The sequence below is a fragment of the Orussus abietinus genome, unplaced genomic scaffold (genome assembly GCF_000612105.2).
Source record: "Orussus abietinus isolate OABI.00-Male unplaced genomic scaffold, Oabi_2.0 scaffold8, whole genome shotgun sequence".
NCBI classification, from domain to species: domain Eukaryota; kingdom Metazoa; phylum Arthropoda; class Insecta; order Hymenoptera; family Orussidae; genus Orussus; species Orussus abietinus.
Window position 1 is genome coordinate 271,916 of NW_019395997.1, and position 21,172 is coordinate 293,087.

The 21,172-nt window shown below is 39.8% G+C and overlaps 3 protein-coding genes and 1 long non-coding RNA gene across 7 annotated transcripts; 2 read left to right on the forward strand and 2 right to left on the reverse strand.

The window, feature by feature from the left end:
* Positions 1-406: 406 nt before the first annotated feature.
* LOC105699392 (flocculation protein FLO11) lies at positions 407-7,856 on the forward strand. Its single transcript, XM_012424330.2, has 7 exons — positions 407-668; positions 3,710-4,089; positions 4,276-5,992; positions 6,129-6,410; positions 6,527-6,772; positions 6,859-7,356; positions 7,517-7,856. Exons 1-7 carry the CDS (start codon positions 654-656, stop codon positions 7,535-7,537), a joined length of 3,159 nt encoding a protein of 1,052 aa, XP_012279753.1. The 5' UTR covers positions 407-653; the 3' UTR covers positions 7,538-7,856.
* Positions 7,857-8,652: 796 nt separating this feature from the next.
* Positions 8,653-12,971, reverse strand: LOC105699394. Its single transcript, XM_012424335.2, has 10 exons — positions 12,754-12,971; positions 12,305-12,575; positions 12,071-12,234; positions 11,395-11,527; positions 11,133-11,300; positions 10,570-10,707; positions 10,148-10,373; positions 9,734-10,059; positions 9,415-9,606; positions 8,653-9,332 (listed from the first exon to the last, which is right to left on the reverse strand). Exons 1-10 carry the CDS (start codon positions 12,823-12,825, stop codon positions 9,166-9,168), a joined length of 1,857 nt encoding a protein of 618 aa, XP_012279758.1. The 5' UTR covers positions 12,826-12,971; the 3' UTR covers positions 8,653-9,165.
* A 720-nt stretch (positions 12,972-13,691) lies between these two features.
* On the reverse strand, positions 13,692-20,789 carry LOC105699393. Of its 3 annotated transcripts, XM_012424333.2 has the most exons (12): positions 20,763-20,789; positions 20,306-20,414; positions 18,623-18,773; positions 18,391-18,517; positions 17,197-17,340; positions 17,002-17,129; positions 16,435-16,575; positions 15,259-15,500; positions 14,940-15,092; positions 14,662-14,836; positions 14,152-14,524; positions 13,692-14,084 (listed from the first exon to the last, which is right to left on the reverse strand). In XM_012424333.2, exons 3-12 carry the CDS (start codon positions 18,767-18,769, stop codon positions 13,756-13,758), a joined length of 1,959 nt encoding a protein of 652 aa, XP_012279756.1. In that variant the 5' UTR covers positions 18,770-18,773; positions 20,306-20,414; positions 20,763-20,789; the 3' UTR covers positions 13,692-13,755. The 3 variants fall into 3 exon arrangements, with proteins under 3 accessions (XP_012279756.1, XP_012279754.1, XP_012279757.1); XM_012424331.1 differs by lacking the exons at positions 20,306-20,414; positions 20,763-20,789 and adding an exon at positions 20,133-20,200; XM_012424334.1 differs by lacking the exons at positions 20,306-20,414; positions 20,763-20,789 and adding an exon at positions 20,171-20,187.
* Positions 15,579-17,022, forward strand: LOC105699398. 2 transcript variants are annotated; one of them, XR_001104020.1, is made up of 3 exons: positions 15,579-15,807; positions 15,934-16,289; positions 16,924-17,022. It is a non-coding gene; the product is annotated as an uncharacterized LOC105699398 (long non-coding RNA). The 2 variants fall into 2 exon arrangements; XR_001104021.1 differs by lacking the exon at positions 16,924-17,022 and adding an exon at positions 16,406-16,482.
* Positions 20,790-21,172: the final 383 nt, after the last annotated feature.

The following is a 21,172-nucleotide window of genomic DNA, read 5'->3' on the forward strand; positions in this document are numbered from 1 at the left end:
GATCTAATTTTGTTCTTAAATATCGTAGTGGTACAATTTGGACGACGGTACGATATCCCCTACTTTACCCTAAGTTCAAAAGATAGGAACTTTTCATTTAAAATGGACCGTGGGTACCTAAATAGCCAATAAAAGAAATCCATCTTTCTTTCGACCAACCCCTAAGAATCCCTGACCTTGGTCCTCTCTGGCGGCCATTTTTCTTTCCGTTCCCCCGCTTTGCGGCCACTCACACCAGGGAACGCCTATTAGATCCAAAGAATGGTTACTGTAGGACAGGGAGAAGGTCGCGGAAGGCGAGTTAGTGTTGGTCGAAGCCGGGCTGGAGGTGGACGGGCCATAGTGAGTGAGTTCGAGAGTGTGAATATAAGTCAGCTGGGTGCAGACTCTTTCGGAGGACTCTCTCTTTGACCCTGGTCAAGTGCGCACCTCTCCACTTCCGAAAGTGTTTTTCGTGGATTACTTTTTTTTTCCGGGCCACAGGGCGAACGAGAATGCTCCGGAGGACTGGAACCGAATTTCGGATTTAGGATTTAGTTTGGGAATCTTTTTTTTTTTCGAAGTCGTGGTGTCTGATTTTGTGCCTTTTATTTTTGATCGGGGAACTAGTGAGATTTTACGACCCAGTGCGATGACTCAGAGACGCAGCTAGGATGAACCACAGACTCGTAAGTATTTCGAGATGGTGAAAAATGTATTAAGTTAGGGCAAGGGGAAATATGCTTTAATCGTTGATAAATATCGCTCGAAGGAAGACGAAAATTAGCTCCATATAATTTTTAGGTAACTGCATAAACATTGATGGAACGTCGGATATTATATATTCACACGATGTATATCAATCAGAAATTTGGGTGAAAATTTTCTCTACGATTCTCTAAATAGATATTCATGGAACAGTAGTCGGATTGATACTTTCTAACACCGATTTACCGTTTGTCACAGTTTTCGCAAGCAACGAGTAAAAGCGAATCCTCGGAAGGAGCTCTTTAACTTTTTCATTTCTATCAGTTAAACAAAACGATACTTCGAAAACTAATAATTATTCCTCCGAATTAATTTTTTTCTTTGTTTTAGACGGTTTTTTTTATAAGTGCAGTTCTTAAAAATTGGGTTATGGCCAAGTTTCTGTACGGAATATTCGTATGTGCGATGGTTGGAACTTCCGCGTATGACGAGTAAAAGCGCCTTTCAATGATTACTACAAGCTTGAAATTAATTTGGCGTCCGTGCCGGCATGCTCGGGGAGCACGTGGGTACATGCAGCATCACATGGCCGACTCTTGTAACCCACAGCCCACTTACCTACATTACGCGCACCACTCGGTGCACCTTTACCGAGTCTCCGTTGAGACTCTGTTCTCTGTTCAGTCAACCAATTTTTTTTTTCTCTGTGTACAATTGGTGCTAGCTGGTCGGTGGAATGCTCCTCCACGTTTGCTTTATTATTCGAAAGATTTCTAGTCCTTATGCTCGTTTTACCACGCTTCTTCTTCCGGCTCTCTCGCGAGTAAAGAGGAGAGTGTCGCGAGTTCTCGACACAGTTATCCTCGGTTCGTTCCTCCTCGGTTGTCGGTGTGGATCGTTCGCAAGGACTCATTCGATCGTGGCCTCTCGTTAAATCGTGAGAAAGTCGCACGCGCTTCAAATGCGAGCGTAAATTCAGGTTCTTCCTACGCACGCGAACACTTCCACGGGTTTTACGCGTGTCCCTGTACATTTCATCGGCACGAGTGCTCCCCACGTGCGCGGTCTTGTCATTCTTCCAGAATTCCACTTTTCTGCAAATCAAATAATGTAACTGTAAATTGGAGTTAATTTAAAGTATAAAACGCTTTTACCGGATTAACCTTCAACGTTCGGGATTATGCAAGGTGGAATAATGACAGTGAAAGTGAAAATTCTTGTAACGAAGTCGTCCTTTTCCTTCCGCTTTGTGGATGATGACGATGCTCAAACAAGATCGTTTTTGTGGTTTCCTCTATTTGCTCTTGTAACCGATAGGGGCAAGTACCATCATTACGAAGCATATATAGGATAACAGGTTTCATACTGACTCAAAAATCAAGAATTATCTGTAAAATCAACGTAAATTTTTATGTTTATTCTAAATTGTCTAAGAACGTGTTGAAACTAAGATGTGGTAATGAGAGTGTAAATCAGTGACCTAACTTACGGCGTAAAGTAGTGCGGAAGAACATAAGTACCATAAAATGGCATTGATGTCAAGATTTCTCATCAATAGAATATTTTCTATCATAATCTCCTGAGAAGATGGTTATTCTTTCTATCCACGAGGGGATGAATCAAAGAAACCGAAGGTGTTCTCTCGGATCGACCTAAAAACCCTCGTTAGTGCTCAAACAATTAGATTAATGATAATGAGCCTGTCTTTAGTGTGCACCTGAATATGAAAATTGATACGAAGAAGAGCTTCGCGAACGAATATCTTCGGCTACTAAATTGAGTTACTTCTAGATTGAGTTATAAGTTTTAAATCGGTTTAAGTGGTTATTCCGAAGACAAAGGAAAAATAAGACATATAGCCTTAAGTGGAATCAAGGTGCAATTTTAGAAGCGAAGGTGCTACTCGAGTAGAATATTAAGCCTTATTTTAGCGGAAATGGCGGTACCAGAATTATTTAAGGCGAGTATAAAGCCATTCTGGCAAAGGCTTCAGCCTTATTCGAGTTAACGACATTACCTCTGTGGGAAATCTGGGAAAGACTTCCAAAGAAGACTTTAAGGTCGGTGACATTTATTATGTGCCATCTAGTACCATTTTTTATACGTTACGTTTCGTACCTCCATTACTAAAAAAAATAATTTTCTTCGAATCAAAGGAATTATTTTCTCGGGGTCATGATTATGAATTTTCTGTCTGGGTATAAATAACCTTCCGATGGGAACCGATTTTCGAATAGTCTCATGATCCGCCCTTAATCAGCAAACTCGATTCCATGGGAGCAATGGCGAAAGTAAGATTCGGTGAGTACGCACGGGTCCATGTGTATTATGCGAGTCGGCGGATAGACGTAAATTCGTTCCCGCGATAGGAGCCCATTCTCACGAGAGACGACCTACTTCCTGGTGGAAGGTGCACCTTTACCGTACCTACAGTTCCCGAGTACGAGTAGGTCTTGGCTCGGTTATCCGGGCCCACCGTGACTGTGATAATACCTATGTAGGTGCAAGGTAACGAGCGCGAGCTCTCGTCTCTTGGGTCGGATCGTTACGTGGAAGGACATCCGCGGAGAGAGATCGCCGAGAGGCCGTGAATCGCGATTTTCCCTGCAGAAGGAAGACCGATTTTCGAGCCGAGAGAGCACCCGTGCCCCTGCACCTTTTACACCTGAAAGCCGATATATCGGGCGCCGTTTACGCGCCGGATGCGCGTTTTCTCCAGACTTTCTCGGGAAAAATTAGGCGGCCTCGATGGGGCTTAGAAATTCGCTAAATGTCACCCATGCCACTCTTCGACGCCGATCGAACTCTTCGCTGAGAATTTTACGATCGCCGATGAATAAAAGATATTTACTTAACCAAAGAAACAGGAAACACGAAGAATTAAAATTTCACTCGAAAATATATCCCTGGTTCAAGGAACAATTCTTTTCGGTGTAGATGTCGAATTGGACGAATTTCTTATGATTTCTTTCTTCCCTTTTGTGAAATTAATTTTTTTCCGATATGTTGTCGATTTTTCCAGGGTCCAGTCTTGATGCTATTGTTGGTCCTGGGGGTTGAAAATATCAGAGCAGCGTCGTTTCGGGATGGCCCAAAAAGACAGCCTCGTGTAGCCATCAATGAGTATTTAACACCTCCAGCCCTGAATGCTCCATATGCAAATTATGGACGACCATCGATTTCTGGACCTCCACCCGGATTTCCACGGAGACCGGGAAGACAGTTAAACCATCAACGACCAGTTACGGATAATTCCGGATATTTTTCAAGATTTGTTAACTGGTTTAACCCTTTCGGAGGAAGAGAGAGTCCTCCGACTCATCCTCAGTCTCCTCAGAACTCGCAGCCTCCGAGATTTGCCCAGCCTGTTCCTCCAAAAGGAGAATATGGACCACCTCCAGGGTGAGATCTATGAAAAGATAGTAAATGACAAGGACAATTGATTAAAATTTAAAAATGCCTGTTTTTCTATATTTAATTTGGATTATTGCATGAGAAGTAGAGTAAGATTGGATGGAGTTATTATTAGTGTCTATGTTCAGGTTTATAAACAAAAGTCATATATAGGTGTCATCCTGGGCCCTCTAGGTACAAGGATGCCTTCCCTCACCCACCTCCACCCCCACCTGCCCACAACCCAGGTGACTCCAGGTTGTATCGTCCCCCAAAGGAGAAAACCTGCAACCCGTGCAACAAAGTGCCCTGGATTCCAATTCCTGGTCACTCCGGAGGGGAGTTTTACGAATCCAAAAACGTGCACCAACAAAGTGAGATAATTTCGGACCACGACGTGGGAGTGGTGTCTCACGAGATCAAGACCCCAGACTTCAGTTACAACCAGAACGTATTTTCAAAACATGGAGGACAAGGGGATAACGGTCCACCCTTGGTTGGTCCGATCCCAAATCCGCATCTATATCCAGGAGCCATGCCACCACTTTTCAAAGCCACCCCGTTCCACGGAAGCTGGGATGATAACGTCCAAAATGGACCATCTACGTCAGGACCTCAATATCTCCCACCACAGTCAGGACCTCATGATTCCAACACGAATCCGTATCAACATCAAGAATTTGGGGAGGAACTACCTCCAGATGTAGAGGTAGCATCAGGAATAGATGGATTCAGACCTCCTTTATCATTCGCGTCTGAGGAACATCATGGAGACCAACACCATGCCGAATTTCAAGATACAGGAGGACTAAGCTCCGAAATCCAGCAATCCCAACTGGTTTTCCATCAGCAGGAAACTATTTCCGCAGGATCTGGGGGCTACTCCCTGAAGAGTCCATCAGGTCCTGGTCCAGACGCTGGACGGATTGCCCAACATCCAGACTCTCAAACGATCATCAAACAGCAAGAAGGAGCTGCAAGCTATTCGGCAAAGGATCAGACAGGGCACAATTCTGGAGGGTCAACAATAACTCATTCCATCAGTTACGAAGAGTCTCCAGTGATCGACCTGACAATCACGGATCATGAAAAGGCCCCGCAGAAGAGTTATCATCAGTTTTCCGAAGCATCATCCGTTGGAGCTGGAGATTCATCAGCGATTGGGGTCGAAGGTTCTCGGAAATCTGGAGAATCTTCTCAGAATTCTTATCTTCCTGTGGCACCCCAATCTTATGAGGACTCTTTGGTGGCATCTACCATCGATAATGGAACCGTTCACAATCCCAATTCCATTGGTAACGATAGGATTGTTACGACCAGTGCTCCTATCACCGTTGAAGATGAATTCCCGAAGGAGACGACCCAGACTCCGACGGATTCGTCGGAAATCTATACTCCAGCTTCCGGAGAAGAGTTATCAGCTACTCTTCAGGGACCTTCCGAACAGGAGTTAAGAGACAGCTATCAACAACGAGTTTTGGGACAAGGGACTCGGGATAGAAAGGCTCACCAGAATTCTGGAGGTCCACAGTGGTCTTATGGAAATGGGGAAAATAGTGGAGAAAGACTAGTCCCCGATCGTCCGTCATCTTTGTATGTACCATTCCCTCCTTACCCAGCCCGCAGTATTCTGGACCAAACTACTCCATCTTTTGGACCAACAACCGAAGAGCCATTCCTAGAAGCTCTCATGAAGTCTTACCATAACTTCAGACAAGAAGTGGCCATGGAGGAAAATTCCGATAGGGCAAGGCCAGGAAAAGATGCCAGAAATGAGCACTTTTCTAGGACCTGGTCTGGTGGGCAAAGACAATCGTTTGATTTTTCCTCCTCGTCCGAGAACTATGGTCCAGGAAATGGACCCTCGCGGGAAGACGTTTCCCAGCATCCGGGAGCCAAGAGGAACAAGCAGGTATAATCCATTCATCGTAATAAATTTTTACACCGCTTCATCTAAAAAAAATATGTCACTTCGGAGGAGAAGAGAGGGCATTTTGAAAATATCTCTATTTCAAACTCCTATTTATATTTTAATTTTTATTGTGTAGGTTCAGATTATAATTCCCTACACGTCTCAGCACACACCAAGTCCTTTCAAGCCTTCTTACGAAGACTGGGATGGTAAAGGTTCACTGAGGGAAGTCAAAGCCAGGAAGGTCCCATTTCCTGTGGCTAATTACGATAATTACGCCACTCAAGAGTCCAGAAAGATATTAGCAACCCCCCAGGTGCCTACGGACAGTCCAGAAGGTATTGTTCCTGGAAGGTCAGCCAACAATTCGATCGACGTTCTTCGACTGCAGAAGAACATTGACAACTGGACGATCCAAGTACGTATCTCTCTTTCGTATGTAAATAAATATTCAAGCTTACAATTAGGATTGCCACGAGTAACAAAGTGGGATTCAATTAAGAGCAGGGAATTAAATATACTTTTCATTACCAGGAATATTCCAAAGGAACAACATTTGCTAGCACGGCTCTGCCGACATCTTCTGGACCGAAACTGCTTCCTTCGAAGAAGATCCCCAGTGAATATCTAACTACGCCATCAGGTTCACCTGCGAATAGAATAGATAACGAAAATGAGGATGATGGGAAAGGGGGGACTCAAGTTTTACCTGGATTCAGCTTTAATGACTTGGAACACGAAGGATCAGCTAGTAGTCGTGTAGAGAGCTCGCGAGTTCAGGTAATGTTCAGGAGATGAGTGTTCATTATTTTATTTCACGCCTTATCATCCCGTTAGATATGTTAAATGTGTTTTTTTTTTTCTAGGTCATTTTTGCAAAACGTCCTACAACACAGCCAACAACAATCAAAATCGAGTCTGAAGGCACATCTCATGCTGCAACGGAAACATCCGTCTGGAGCAACACTTCCGAGTCTACAACGGCAAGAACAATTCTTTTATGGCAAAGTGTTCCGGTTTCGGTTACAACAAGGGAAAAAGAGCTCGTCTACGTGGTGACGCCTCAGTCGACCTCGAAATCCTCGAAACCTATTGAAATTCACAAAACTGATAACAATACGGAGCCAGATATCACGCAGAAGAGCGACGGTGAAAGTTTGCAAAAGGAACAATCCAAATCTCTCGGTTTCGAACTTATCGAGAGAGCTTATCAAGTGTTGCCGCAAGCCGTGAACAATTTGGCTGCTATCACGTCTACGGCATCCGAAGGTGCTCCACTTTGGGGGATTATGGAACACGAAGAGTATGTCAAAGTCGATTCCGAAACCTCGGATCGACCCAAACTGTACGCTGGACATTCCAAGGTATTTAATAAATATGTAGGCACATGTTTTAAATTTCAGTTGAGGATTCGAATTATATTGGATAGCCGAAAATAAAAGGAATAGGGACGAAATTGAAGAAAAATATTAGAGATTTAGTTTATATATGGTTTGATCATCGAAATAATTTTTCCTGTTTCAGGTGTCAAATGCGAGCCACTGACGAAGCTATTTGTGAACCTGTGAATTTTGGGTGCGAGAACCGTGATACAAGGTGTAATTAAGATAGTGAATGATGACACTAACGTGTGTGTATTTTGTCACGAATCTCGAGAAACTGAGTTTAATTCCTAAGAAGAGACAAGGTGCCTTTTTTTGACGTCCTCCATTTCGAAATTCGTCGAAACTTGCAGAGATGAAGTTTCCGGTGTATCTTTTTACGTGAAACCCTTTTCATGTTCTACGTAAAAACATAAAACCCTCGGATGAGAGGACGAGCCTTGAGAGTGATAACTACAATTAATATAAGTTATTGAAAAATATACGTAATAACGATTTTTCCATTTAAGTCAAGTCTCACGAGTACGCGCAAAGCATTCCCTACAGTACGGTGTAAATTTCATTTTTTTACAGAAACGGTCCGTGATGCGAAAGAATTATTTCTACATTAATTATACGTTGTTTGTGTATTATAGTTTTGCATTACGCGTGGTTAACACAAATGATTAAGTTCCATGTTGCAATCGTTTAGCTAAACGTGGCGATTCTTTTTGTAGGCGATGCAAGACTCGGTCAAATTATGTATAGAAGATCCGGGACAAGTACTTAAGGCTGTTAGTTATATGCAAATGTAATTGCAGAAAGCGGTGTATCTAATAATCTAAGTATTTTATTTAAGGCATCGTCTGTTGTACCTGGATCGGAAAGGGAAGCACGTCGCGAGACGTGCACAAGAGCCGCACTTTCGCCGATTTCGCAAGGACTTGGAACCCGATCAAAATGGGAAGACGCTCTTAACGATAGGAGAAAGGAGGTAAAAAAAATCGAGACAATACGTGAGGAGATTACGACAAAAGTTCGAACCTCGGAAGTGACCGAATGGTGAAAACGATTCTCTTTGACCGATCGCTCCAAGGAGAAAATGTGAAATTTCTGGACGGTGGAGACGACTTTCATTCTAAAGACTATTAAAATAATTAAAAATAATTGCACTTACTACTTCATCTTAGAATACGTGACATTCTGTCAAAATCCGTAACGAGTCATTATTATCTTAGATTTACTTTTAAAACTTTCAATTATTTCTCGTTCAGTAATACAATTGCTACTGTTGAAATATATTTTGCAGGTTCTTTCTTAAATCATCTTCATTCATAATACATCGTACTCATTCATTAAATTGTGATACAGACAAGTGCACATTTCAGAGAAAACATAATAACTTAAAAACGAATTACTGCTACGTAAGTACATTCTCAACAATTGTATATCTTGCACTAAACAAATATACATTTATTCTAATTTCAGGCAAAGAACACAGCGGTAAATCATACTATAGTCTTAATATAATTTTAAATAAAGCAACGCTCTTCTCGGTAAGTATTTATAATTTTTATAATTTACAATCTCATTTAAATAACGCTTATCACCCTGTCTCAATTTTTTTTTTACCTTGTACTGCCTTGTACTATAGTTTTCCTGGCATCAGTGATTTTTCATTCCTTTGTTCTATTACATTAACATTTTTCACTCTTGGACCCGCTACATATAAACATTTACGTAATCACTTATTCTTTCACTTTCTCATTCCGTTTTACGAATACCATTGTTTATCCCGTACAAATAATTCCGTCAGTCCTCATTTACCATTTTGTCATTCTGTTGATTCAAGGTTTTCCTTTTTTTAACTCTGCTGACAATAAATATTTCTGTTAGCCATAATACAATTGTCACGCCTGTTACACAGTTAATGAAGGTGATGCATAACGAGTAGCTTCCAGTTTTGTCTCTGATGACGCCTGCAAAAAGTAAGTAGAAAATTGATATGATAAAAAAGTACCGCTATTTACGGTGATTATGTTTGTTACTTAATTATCGTACCCAGTAATGGTCCAGCAATTAAGAGTATAAAGCCATTGACTACCATTTGGATGCCAGAAGCCGAAGCAAGTCTTTCGATCGGTACATGTGCTGGTATCACAAGAGACATGTATACAGATCGAATTCCTTTAGCAACTCCAAGACCAATTGCAACAATCAGCACCGATACAAAATTGTTCACGAATATCAGGGCTATAAATAATTAGTATCTTAATTTTTTTTGTGCAATATAGGGTGCAGATCATAAAATATTCGCCGTGATAAAGCTCTATTCGAACATTAAGGTGATATGAAATACACGATAAAATAGATACATTACATGTCCTGCTGCAAATCAGGAGAAAGAGACTGATCATGTACATCATTCTCGCAGACAGTTTGAGCCACTCCCCGATAAATGGGGCAATTCCTCTAAAAACGAGATCAACTCCCGCAATTGCGCTCATGGCAATGGCTATTTGTTCAGTGTTAAATGACATGTCCGATAGGATAAACGGAGTCAGGATTGAGAAATTAATCTCGGCGAAAATGGCGATGGACATTCCCATCATCAGGCTTACGTATATGGGATCCCGTAAGAGATCCAAGTCGAAAAACAATACGATGTTCTTCATCGTTCTCCAGCACGAGGACTTTCCTTTGTCTCTAAAGTTATTAAGAAATTTTGATATGGCATTTTCGAAATAATTTTTTTTTACCAACAGGGAAAGCCAATAAAGGAACTACTACCGACGGCTTGCTGCCATTGTTGTCGTCGTCGCTATCTTTCCCTAATTTCTTCTTCTCCAGCCGTTCCGAATCTTCCTTTTCGGAAAATGAACTCATCATTGCCTTTCTGTCTTCGATATATTTGCTCTTAGAGTACCCATTCATACTTTTTTGTGGAAGAGGTTTATATGCAGTGGACTCATCGAAAATTTGCAAACTGCTCCCAAGGTGAATGGTATCGATACTTCTACCTACGAAACGATGTCGGAAATTTCATTTCATCAATCAATTAAAAAATCATTATTCTTCATACATATGTGCCCCTTTCCTGACGGATTTATAATATCGAATCTACTCGGCTTTTTGCGATTTAAAGTGTGCGCAAGGTACTTTCTCATTTTGCAAGTATGCAAATATTGTTCGTGGGTGTTCATTGCCATTACTGACCTGAGCTCCACCATCGGTAATTTTGTCCAAGTCGAGGTCGAGGTGTTCCACTTCGAAGATGATCGTCGACGATCGAGTACGTCGAACCGCTCCTATTTTCTCGGTGATTACCTGCATTCCCATCATACAGCCGAGAAACTGTTTAACAGGAATAAGGAGATGCTAATTAAAATCGCCTCTAGCGCTCTTTGAGGTCGCCTTAATGCTTGTGAATAGTTTTTGCCTACTAGACGTCATTTGCTGCCGAGTTTCCGGCTGCAACGACGGTTAAATAAAATACAATTACGATTTTACTATCGAGATATGTGCTATCTCATTGAATTTAATAATAAACCTTGATAAGGGTGAGAAAGTCGGAAATCGTTGAATAAGACGAATTATGACACTTGGGTGATTTATTCGCTTTTTCATTCATTCCCGATTTCTTGTTTAAGTATGTCTTGGGTCATTCGCTGTAATTAGGTGCCTACTTTGTAGAAAAATTTAAAGATTTGAATGTTCAAAAATCAAACGGTATAATGAGTATGAAAAATACCTTGTAGACATTTTTAAAAGTGTCTTACCACTTTCGGAAAGCTGCCTCGGCATTGGTGTATCGAATCCATAAATACTTGCCGTTTCTACATCGTGATCGATACTCGAAATTGTTGGTCTTCTTCTCCTTTTTTCGAAATTCTCGGATTCGCAAAAAGAATCTCGAATGCTCTTACCTTCCTCCTCGGTTTGATTTCCTGAAAGGATTCGTTGGTAGAATGTACTATTTTTTGTTATATTTCAAACTGCTCCACATTTACTAATTACTACGCCTTTAAGGCACCTTCTTACCATCTGCACAATTTTCTGCCGATTCGATGTCATAAGAGTCTTCGACGACTTTAAGATGCCATTTGACAGGTTGCAGCAAAGATGCACCAACCAAACAGTGCAAACTAATTGCTCCAAGAATCAGTACCGTACCCTGACGAAAATGTCTGTCATGAGGAGACGAATATCCTTGGATGTAGGACCTTGGATATTCGATAGATATCCATAGATATTGTTACGTTTGCGGAAGATGCGATCGTAACAATATCCACATATCCAGATTATCGGTTGGCCGTCAAACGCGAAAATGCAATGCATGTTAAATTGAACGTACGAGACAAATGACTACTCCACACCCACAAGACTGACCCACATAGATTATTCCACCATTTGCTTCCTGTAATTTGCGATTTGCGATATCGATACCTCGAGCAAGTTCCTTGTTTCTCCCTCTTCGTAATAAATCATTCAGACCGCGAATCGTAATTCAGCCGCATTATGAAATTAAATGTTAATCAGTGCCACATTGTGTTTCAAGACACCGATGGCGAAACAATGCAAGAGGTTTATAAAGCGTTGAAATAAATTTTAGAAGGATGCTTAATTTTCAAAATCGGTTGTGGTGGTCAGTGGTCCTTTGTTGGGACACTTTTTTTTTTCCGTATTATTGGAATAATGGTTTTTGGAGTAAAGATACCTGGACGTCGTAAATTGATATCAGGAACGATATCAGCTGTGGCATCACGATGGGTCCTATACCGGTGATTGTCATCGCCAAACCCATTGCTCGTCCACGTTTTTCTTTAAAATAACTGTTCAGGGCCAGTGAAAAAGATGATACGACAAGACTCATGCCCAAAGCTGCGAATGAGTTTGAATTTAGAGAATGCGAGAGATGTCGATTGTTTGAGTAGGGAAATTAATTACTCACACGCCATGATGCCGTAGACAATAATGAAATGTACAAAACTCGTAGCGAAGGAAGTTAATATAATTCCAACTCCGTAAAACAGTGAACCGATAACAGAAATCTTCCTATATCCGAATTGTCTCAACAATGGCCCATTAATCAGACCCAGTGCCATTCCGAAAGCGGAGTTGACGTTTATAATGACAGCAGCGTTTGTTGCCGATAATTTTAAATCCACGAAAGTGTCTTTAAACAATAGGCCGAATCCTTGCATTATGGGGATGATCACTACCTGGAAGATAAAATCATTTCATGTACCAAGTACAGTAGGTACAGTAAATTTAAAAATGATAAGAAACACTAACGTGACGGTCGTTAGAAAAAAGTGCGAAATCTCTCGAGATTGCCTATTATTATTAAGATAAATGTTAGAAAAATTCTTAAAGCTGGACGAAATATTTCTTACTTACGTTATTTAAAGCGTAGGCTAATACGATCATCCAACCCCATCCTCCGTCCGGAGGTGCAGTTTTCTTATTCATTTTCTTGCAAGAACTGAAGTGCAGTTTGCAGACTTCTGCCACTCGCGATGTGATATGGTTCTGTCCTTGTCTGGAATACGCGATTGTCCCGCTTCCCTCTCACTCGGTCCTCAAACTTATCGTAGAAACGGCGATTCAGCCTGACGAAGCACTTGATCACCAGGATCGATGTTTCTCCAATCGTTCGCTTCTGATGCTTCTTGTAGTGGCAACTATCAGTGATGTCATCCCGGCTAGGTGGTATCTCTGTCACGCATAAATTTTCGTCAAAGGTTGAGATTGTTACGTCACGTGGAACCTGAATCGAACGCAATATGTCGCCATAACGTGATTTCCTCTGAATTTTCCTCGCTGCTTCCACTACTTTTTATTATGACATTAAAAAGCATAATTTTTGTAACTATTTAAACGCGCGTAATGGTGAGAGCTCTTGTATTATGAATATAAATTGTATTAATTTAACGGAATGACTGTTGACAACGGAATATGTTCAATCGCAACGTAATACAAGTTTGAGCGATAACTTAGCACGGAGTAAAGCTTAATCTAATCAGTAGTCATTTTTTCTCTTTTTCTGTATTACGTTATCGATACATAGAGGAATTTATCGCCAATATTGCTCGCCTGAGAATTCCGATCTAAGCACGTGATATTATTTCCGGACAATTTGTCAAAATAAATGCGCGTCTTTAATCCGAAAAATAATATACGACCAGAAGTAAAAAATAGGAATTATGAAAACAATTGTCAATATTATAAATAAACAATATTGTAAATATTATTTTAACTGCGAGTGGTGCAATTAATATTCACTTAACACGGTTAGTGCAGTCCACGTGGTCGAATTTGACGTCGCACTTTTTATAATCCGCGGTAAGTACAACTGTCAAATTTTGTACTGGACTCATTGCGCTTGTTGAACTGGGAAAACTACGTCACAGCTGAAGCTCTTTCTTTCCTTTTTGTGCAGAAGGCCTCGATGGTCCAGGATATCACCGTGAGAAAAGTCAGGACGTTGAGGCAGTGCAGGGTGGCGGTAAAACTTGACGTTGAATCTCTTATCCAACCGACAAATGGACCAAATGTCAAGAATATGATGCCACTAGTCACCAGCTGAAGACCGGAAGCTGCTGGTAATCTCTCCAGAGGGACGTGAGATGGAATTACTAGTGCCATGAAAATCGTCCTCAGAGCTTTCCCAGCCCCGATAAGAACGGCGATTGCTATGGTAATTCCGAAGTCCCGGACGTGCGCTAATACTGCAAACACATTGGCGTATGATGATCGAATGATGTTTATTGACAATGATTTTTATTCGTCACTTACTGATTCGACCAACAGCCATGGTACTAATTCCGATCAGGTAAAAAGTTCTGTTTCCCCAGTTGATATAAGACGTCACGAAAGGGATTGTTAGTCGACAGATCACATCCACGCTTGCCAGGACTGACATCGTCGTAGCGATTTGCGACTTTGTGAATCCGTAATCACTGAGGATAAATGGCGTTAACAGGGAAAAATTAATTTCCGCCAAATGTGCGAAATTAATTCCGAGCATTAAATTTACGTAAACCTTGTCACGCAAAAGATTCAAGTCGAAAAATATCACCAGAACTCGAGCAAATCGTTTAATCCACGATTCGGTTACATTTGTCCTGGATTTTTCTTGCACACCCGCCGAAAATTGCCCTAATGAGACCTAAAAATTAAATTTTTAACGTCAATTATTTAATTTGTAAAATTAGAAAGCCATGAAGTACATCTACAAGGGCATTATAAATTTAGTAAAAGCTCCAATGTGTTTCAGAAATTAATTAGCTTGTTTTAACAGTGTACCTTATTTTCGCAGCCATTCATCAAATTCGTTTTCTCAATCGAGTTTTCGTCTTCCGATAGACTTTCATTTTCGGAATCGGTTTTCAATTTAGTTTCATTTGATTCATTGACAACCATTAAATGCGAACTTTGTGTCGAGATAGTTCGCTTACGGCCTTCTGGTTCAATATGGTTCCTAAAAGAATTAAATTAAAAAGTGATACTTTCTGCACTTCGACGTTTCATTTAACGCATCACAACAGCAAGTAACTTGCCGATAAAAGTAAAAATAAAATTACCTGCTTAAGTTTCTGCAACTCGAATGATGATTTAATTCTCTGGACTGGCTCGAATTCGAAGAATGGCATCGGCTCAGATTTTTCTGTGAGGTTTCTCTTTTGGAATTCTTAAACGAAGCTAATGATGTCGAAGATGTCAGATTTCTGGAAAACCTGGAAACGATGCATTTCTCACATATTTCATAATCACTTTGGATCCTGTAATGACTTTTCAATATTTCAAGTCACCATAACCATTTCAAATGTATGGCTGCGTCACAGTAAATGACTAATATCGACGGTCGGAAAATTTTTAATTAGAACAATTATTAATACAAACCATCCGTCATTTGATCTCGACATCATCGGAGTACCAGGGCCAATAACGTCGAGTCCGGAAGCTCCGGAAACTTCGTCATCGTAATACAAATATTGGCTGCCAAATTTTGATTTTGAGTTTGTACGATCTCCAGAAACCGACCGACGTCTCGCAACAAAGTTTTCCAAAGACTTGCTCCGATTTTCGTTGAGGAAATTCTTCTCCTCGACTTGTACGCCCTTCTCCGGAGCTTGTTCCAAGTCCTTGAAATAAATACGTCTTATCAGCCCATTTGCATATTAAGTACGGTTAACATGAAATATCGATGTCCTTGCAGATACAGGAAACGGTAACAATAGTAGATTCAGAAACATCGCTGGATCGGATAGGAAACTTAGAGGTGCAAATTATCGATGCACGACGTGGAAAAACACAGAATATGCTTTTCAATTCTTGCGGGAAATTTAAATCAGCTCTTGGTTAGAGGTTATTGAAATCTCAAGATTTTTCGCTTTATCTGGACACGAGGAGGAGAAAGCGGTCGAACCGGAGTGCCCTGACGAGTAGGAGGTGACCAAGAATATTCATATACAGTGACAAAATGCAACGAAAAATTACATTTAAAAGCAAACAGACATTTTTTACTAAAAGATTATCAGCTAATAATTGACGTTTTATTTTTTCTGTAATTTTTAGGGCTTTCCATCATGCCGAAGGATCGATTGAACGAGTGCAGAACACAAACGTAGTTTTGTAATGGAGAACGTACTTCGACAAGGAATGGTGGGAATGCAACGATATAAATAAGTGAAATGAAAGTGGATCTACGTACAGTGCATGAACGGAAAACCCGGACTATTCTTATTTAATCGATAACACAACTTTCAGCAGATTCATCAAATCTGCAGACAGAGAAAGCGGCCGAGCTCGACATATATAGATTTGCATACAGGATCGAGAAATTAAATGCACCGTAAATAGCGTGTAACTTTCTGAACGAGTCTTATCTGAGTACTTACAAGATCTGCAATGAATTCTTCGATTATTCGAAGGTAAAAGTAGTTAGACTGGAGCGTCCAGAGTAATTCGCAGAGGGATTTAAATTCAATCGAAATGCAAGTTAATATGTGTGGAAGAAGAATTATCATAGTCGATTACGATCTTGCAGATATTATTAGACAAACTGTCAACACTTACGACTTGATCTTCGATTTCCTTCTTGGTGTGCCATCTTACTGGTTGCAAAAGAAGACCACAAGCGATGGCGTTGAAAGCGAGACCACCAAATATCATTATTGTACCCTCCACCGAAAATATCGGCATGAGTACAGTGATAAACTGGGGAAGACACAATTAATTTACACATTCGATTAATTAAGTATTCCTCGTGTTACTTCTTATACCCAGCGAGTAACAAAGTGCTTCATCTATCCGATGTCTTTAATTTTTCCGCTATTTTTTGTAGCTTCCGCAAAAAAAAGGAAATTTTATTGCACGTATTGAAGATATCCACATTCTTGACGCTTTTCATAATCGGTATGCATATTGACTAGTAATGATTTACCGTAAATATCTAAGAAAATCTGCTTTTATTCAACACTAGTAACTGCATTTCGTGCGACTTCCCTCTTTTCATAGTTTTGTTCCTTTTGGTGGAGGGTTCGAAAGTTTTAATATTTGTTGCAGACATTCCGACTCGCTGGTTATTTCGGGTTGTCGATAATTTATACGTCAGATGTTATTTATACTTGAAAATTGAATCACCTGGGGCATGACGATTGGCGCCAATCCTGTTAAGGTCCAACAAAGTCCAGTCGCGACTCTTCTTCTTTTCTTAAAGTAAGTATTCAAGGCGAGCGAGTTGGAGGACATAGTGAAGCCTAATCCGATACCTTTGGAAAATGGAGGTGTTCCGAATTAATAAACAATTCTTGCAGTTCAGGATTTATATTTACATACCATATAGCACAGAAAAGAAGACAAGGATGCCGGCGAAATTTTTCATCGTCGATAGCGCGGTGATAGATGTGGCTATCAGAAAAGCACCTAAGAGATTAACCTTTCTGTAGCTGAACTTCCGAAAAATCGGTCCATTTGCCAATCCTGAAACAGATAACACGTTAAAAGCAGAATACATTTGTCTCAGCGATTTTCAAATGGAAATTTCTGGGTAATTGCAAAAACGTTCCGAATCTTTCGTCCGTGTTATTCGCGATAAACGAGTAGAATCACGTAAACTGAAACCCTTCTGCTTTACCCTCATAGATATCTTGTTTTCACTTCGAAGAATTATTTAATACTCCGGTACATAATTTATTGCTAGTGAGGTTCGTGAATAATTCAGTTCTTTTCCTCGTAAGTAGTACTCTTCCTTTCCGGGTTATGCAAGTGTTGTACACTACGCAAATTAATGTTAATTCGATTCATCCCATTGAAACAACGCAATGCTTGTAGAGGGTTTCATTTGATTTTCCGGTAATGAAAATTTAAAAATCATGTTCGGGAGAAAATGAATCATTAAGGTAGAGCTAAGTACAATATGGCATTAAACGATTTAAATTCTACGATTCGGACAAAAGTATATAAAAAAAGGCTGAACTCTTCTACTTGTTTATAAATTAGTCTCAGTATTCGGAAACTAAATAATAAGTGATTATTTAATTGAACGTTAGAAGCATAAAAATTAGCACAATCATATCCTCCATCGGCTATAAAAAGGTTATCCTCAGTTTTTCATTGTTCATAAATTAGTGCCATTATCATAAACCGAAAGCATCAATATGATAATTTCGGAAAATTGAAGGTCGTAATCAGAAAAGTCTGCAACGTCCATAATAAGCGTTAAAAATTTTATTCCTCTGATTTCTGGATAAAACTGTTCCGTATCGAAACGAGTTTCCAATCGTATCCTGTCAGAATCTGTTCAAGATTTACTTATATGCAGATTCCTCTCAGATAAAATCGGAGAAACTCACGTACTCATTAGTAATCACTGAACTAACAAGGTCGATACTTATCGTTTTACTTATTTAACAATTTGAGAAGGAATACAGTCCTGCCAATTCATCAAATGCTGTTCACGTTTCATGAGCGAATAACAAATCCTCATTATATCATGCCTTTTTCTTTTTTTGTTAGAACTATTGTGCTTACCTAGACATGCTGTAACTGCAGTATTTATATTAAGTATGGTTGTTGTTTGCGAGGACGAGATGCCAAGATCCTTGAAACGATCCCTGAAGATTAATCCAAAGGACTGAATCAACGGGAGGCAGCAAAACTGAAGTAATTGTTACATAGAAGTTTTTTAACAGCAGTTTCATATATTACCGAGAATAAGATTCTGAAAATAGTTTCAGCAGAAGTTTCATTAATAAAAACTCACATTTGATAAGCCTGCTGCTAAAACAATTACCCAGCCCCATCCTCCATCAGGAGGAGCGAGTCCATTGAGATCGTTTGGACCAGGTTTCTTTTTAATGTAGTCATCATCGTCGTCATCTTTTTCGTGTCCTTTCATCTTTTTCGCCATTTTACTGCGAGTATAAGAATTACCATCATGAATAAGGTAAACGTCCAAATAAAGTGTTTATCGATCATGGGCAAGAATTTTCTGCGTTACATCCTGTTGATCGAATATTTTTGTGATATTGTTTAGTGTACTGCTACTTTAATTTCAATATTGTTGATGTAACATACATGCAATATAGTGCAATCGACAGTCAATGTTGCATATTGTTTATATGATGTAGTTTTACAGATAGTATGTTACATTTTCATAATTCTAAATAGACCAATGTGGTCGTTTTCTAAGGACATAACAAGTTTCGCCGTAATAAGTTAACGACAGTTCATTACCATTGCAGATTACGAGCAGCGCAATCAATGTAGCAGTAATGTTTTGTCATAAAAAACCGTTGCAGTTTATTATTTTAGAAGTATGCATGCGTATTGCGTGCTGTAATAAATTCACAACATTTTTCCGCTCAAATGTATGTATTGTACGACTGCAAAGTTTAGTTTGAAAATATCGCGTATTAATTCGGTAGACGTGGCCTCATTTTCCTCGATTTCTCTTGTCGGAAAGGAAATATAATTAAATGACGGTACTTGATCATCGCGATAATACTTGATCATTTTTTTTTCTTTTTTAGCCCAAGCTTAACGAGTTTTACGACGATTTGAAGAAACCTCATTAGAACCCCTGAATTCTGAAGATCACTCGTGTACACGTGTACAAGGTAAGGTAAAAACATAAGAAAAAAATTTTCATCTACTCCTTAAGTCCAATCCTGAATTTTGAAACACTTTGGACCAATTTTTTCCTTCACCTCGTTACATGCGTTACCATCTTTTTTCAACCTAAGATTAGCCAGATCAGCAAATTGAAAAAGATTTGTAAAATCCCTAAACGCTGAAGAAACTGCATACAACGATCTTGGATCTCGTTACACTTTCATCCAGCTTTTTCCTTCACTTTCTCACATACCTTTTTATCTCTTCCTAGTCTAAGGCTAACCAGTTCCACGACAATGTAAAGTTTCACTAGAATTCTTAAGTGCTGCGGAAACTTCACGTACACGCGCGTAACAACGAACCCCAAATTGCGAAGTTCACTCCTGAAGCTCGATGCACATTGTCCGGCCTTTTTCTCCACTTTATCACTTTTTTAAATTTCTAATCGGTTTAATTGATCCCACGAGAAATTTAAGTAATCTCGGTAGGATTAAAGGACGCTGAAGATATTTTGTTTAGATATTCGCGATGCAAAGTTATCCTCACGAGTCACCCTCTGCTTGCAGTCAAGTTCAACCCTGGGTGCTGGTTCATTTTTATAAGATGATTTTTTTTGGTTCTCCCGTGTAAGCCTAACTAGTTCCACCACTGTTACTTACCTTGGCGTAGTTATTTGCTTGTTCGTTTTGTACAATACCTGTCCGTAAGTGCGAAGTAGAGTGGTGCGGATGTGAATCGCGACTACTCGGTAAAGAGCTTTTCGAAGAGCGGGAGGGTCGCACGTGTTCACACACATGGGAAAGGTGGAGGAGACGAGTGTGAACCCACTTACCCACTTACTTGACCACCTGTTCACCCACGAACTTGGTATTGGTCAGTGTCCGTGCTGATCCGAGATGGACCACGAACTCTTCCGGATCTCCAGGGGAAATCTGCCAAATCTGCAAAAATGATAAACTAAAACAAATATCTACAGTTTTCTGTCATGTAAAAATACGTCACACGAATATGTGTGTCGTAGTTTCGATAAATTAATGGTAAAATTGGTCACAGGGTTTTTGAAATTTAGAATTAAAAATGTTCATAACTTTGAAATCGATGGTTAAAATAATATCTAAAAACGATTTGAATGACCTCCATGGAATCGACCAATTATTGGTCATGGAAAAGTCCATTTCACTTTTCTACGGAATTTCTTTCGCAATTCCAGATCCATAGTGACTCGTATTTGGATTAAAACAGCTGTTCATACTAGGTGTTGCCTTCTCAATTAATTAAACACCAGTTACCTGTATGCCTTCTTGGCATTAGAAAAAAAGATCTAAAGTATTTTTTAGAATGAGCCTGGGAGGATAAAACATTCCGATAGCGTTTGTTTTAAAGTTGTTCGTTGTCCACTTCACGACTATACTATACTATACTACGAGGATGCTTATCTTCTAAAAGACATAATGATTTCTGAGTGATTTAAATTCAAAGTCATTATTGTCTGTGTCCGATATCTAGATCTGCCCCGTTCTATACAAAATATAATTGTAATGATTTTTTTATACGATGATTAATGAGTATACTTACGTAAACGGTTAACTATCCCTTCATTAGTGTAGTCGAATGACGTGTAGCATGTATCTCACTTCTAAAGTCAGAATTTGTTCTTGACAGATATTTTCTATCTCCGAGATAATCGAAGGTTAAGTCC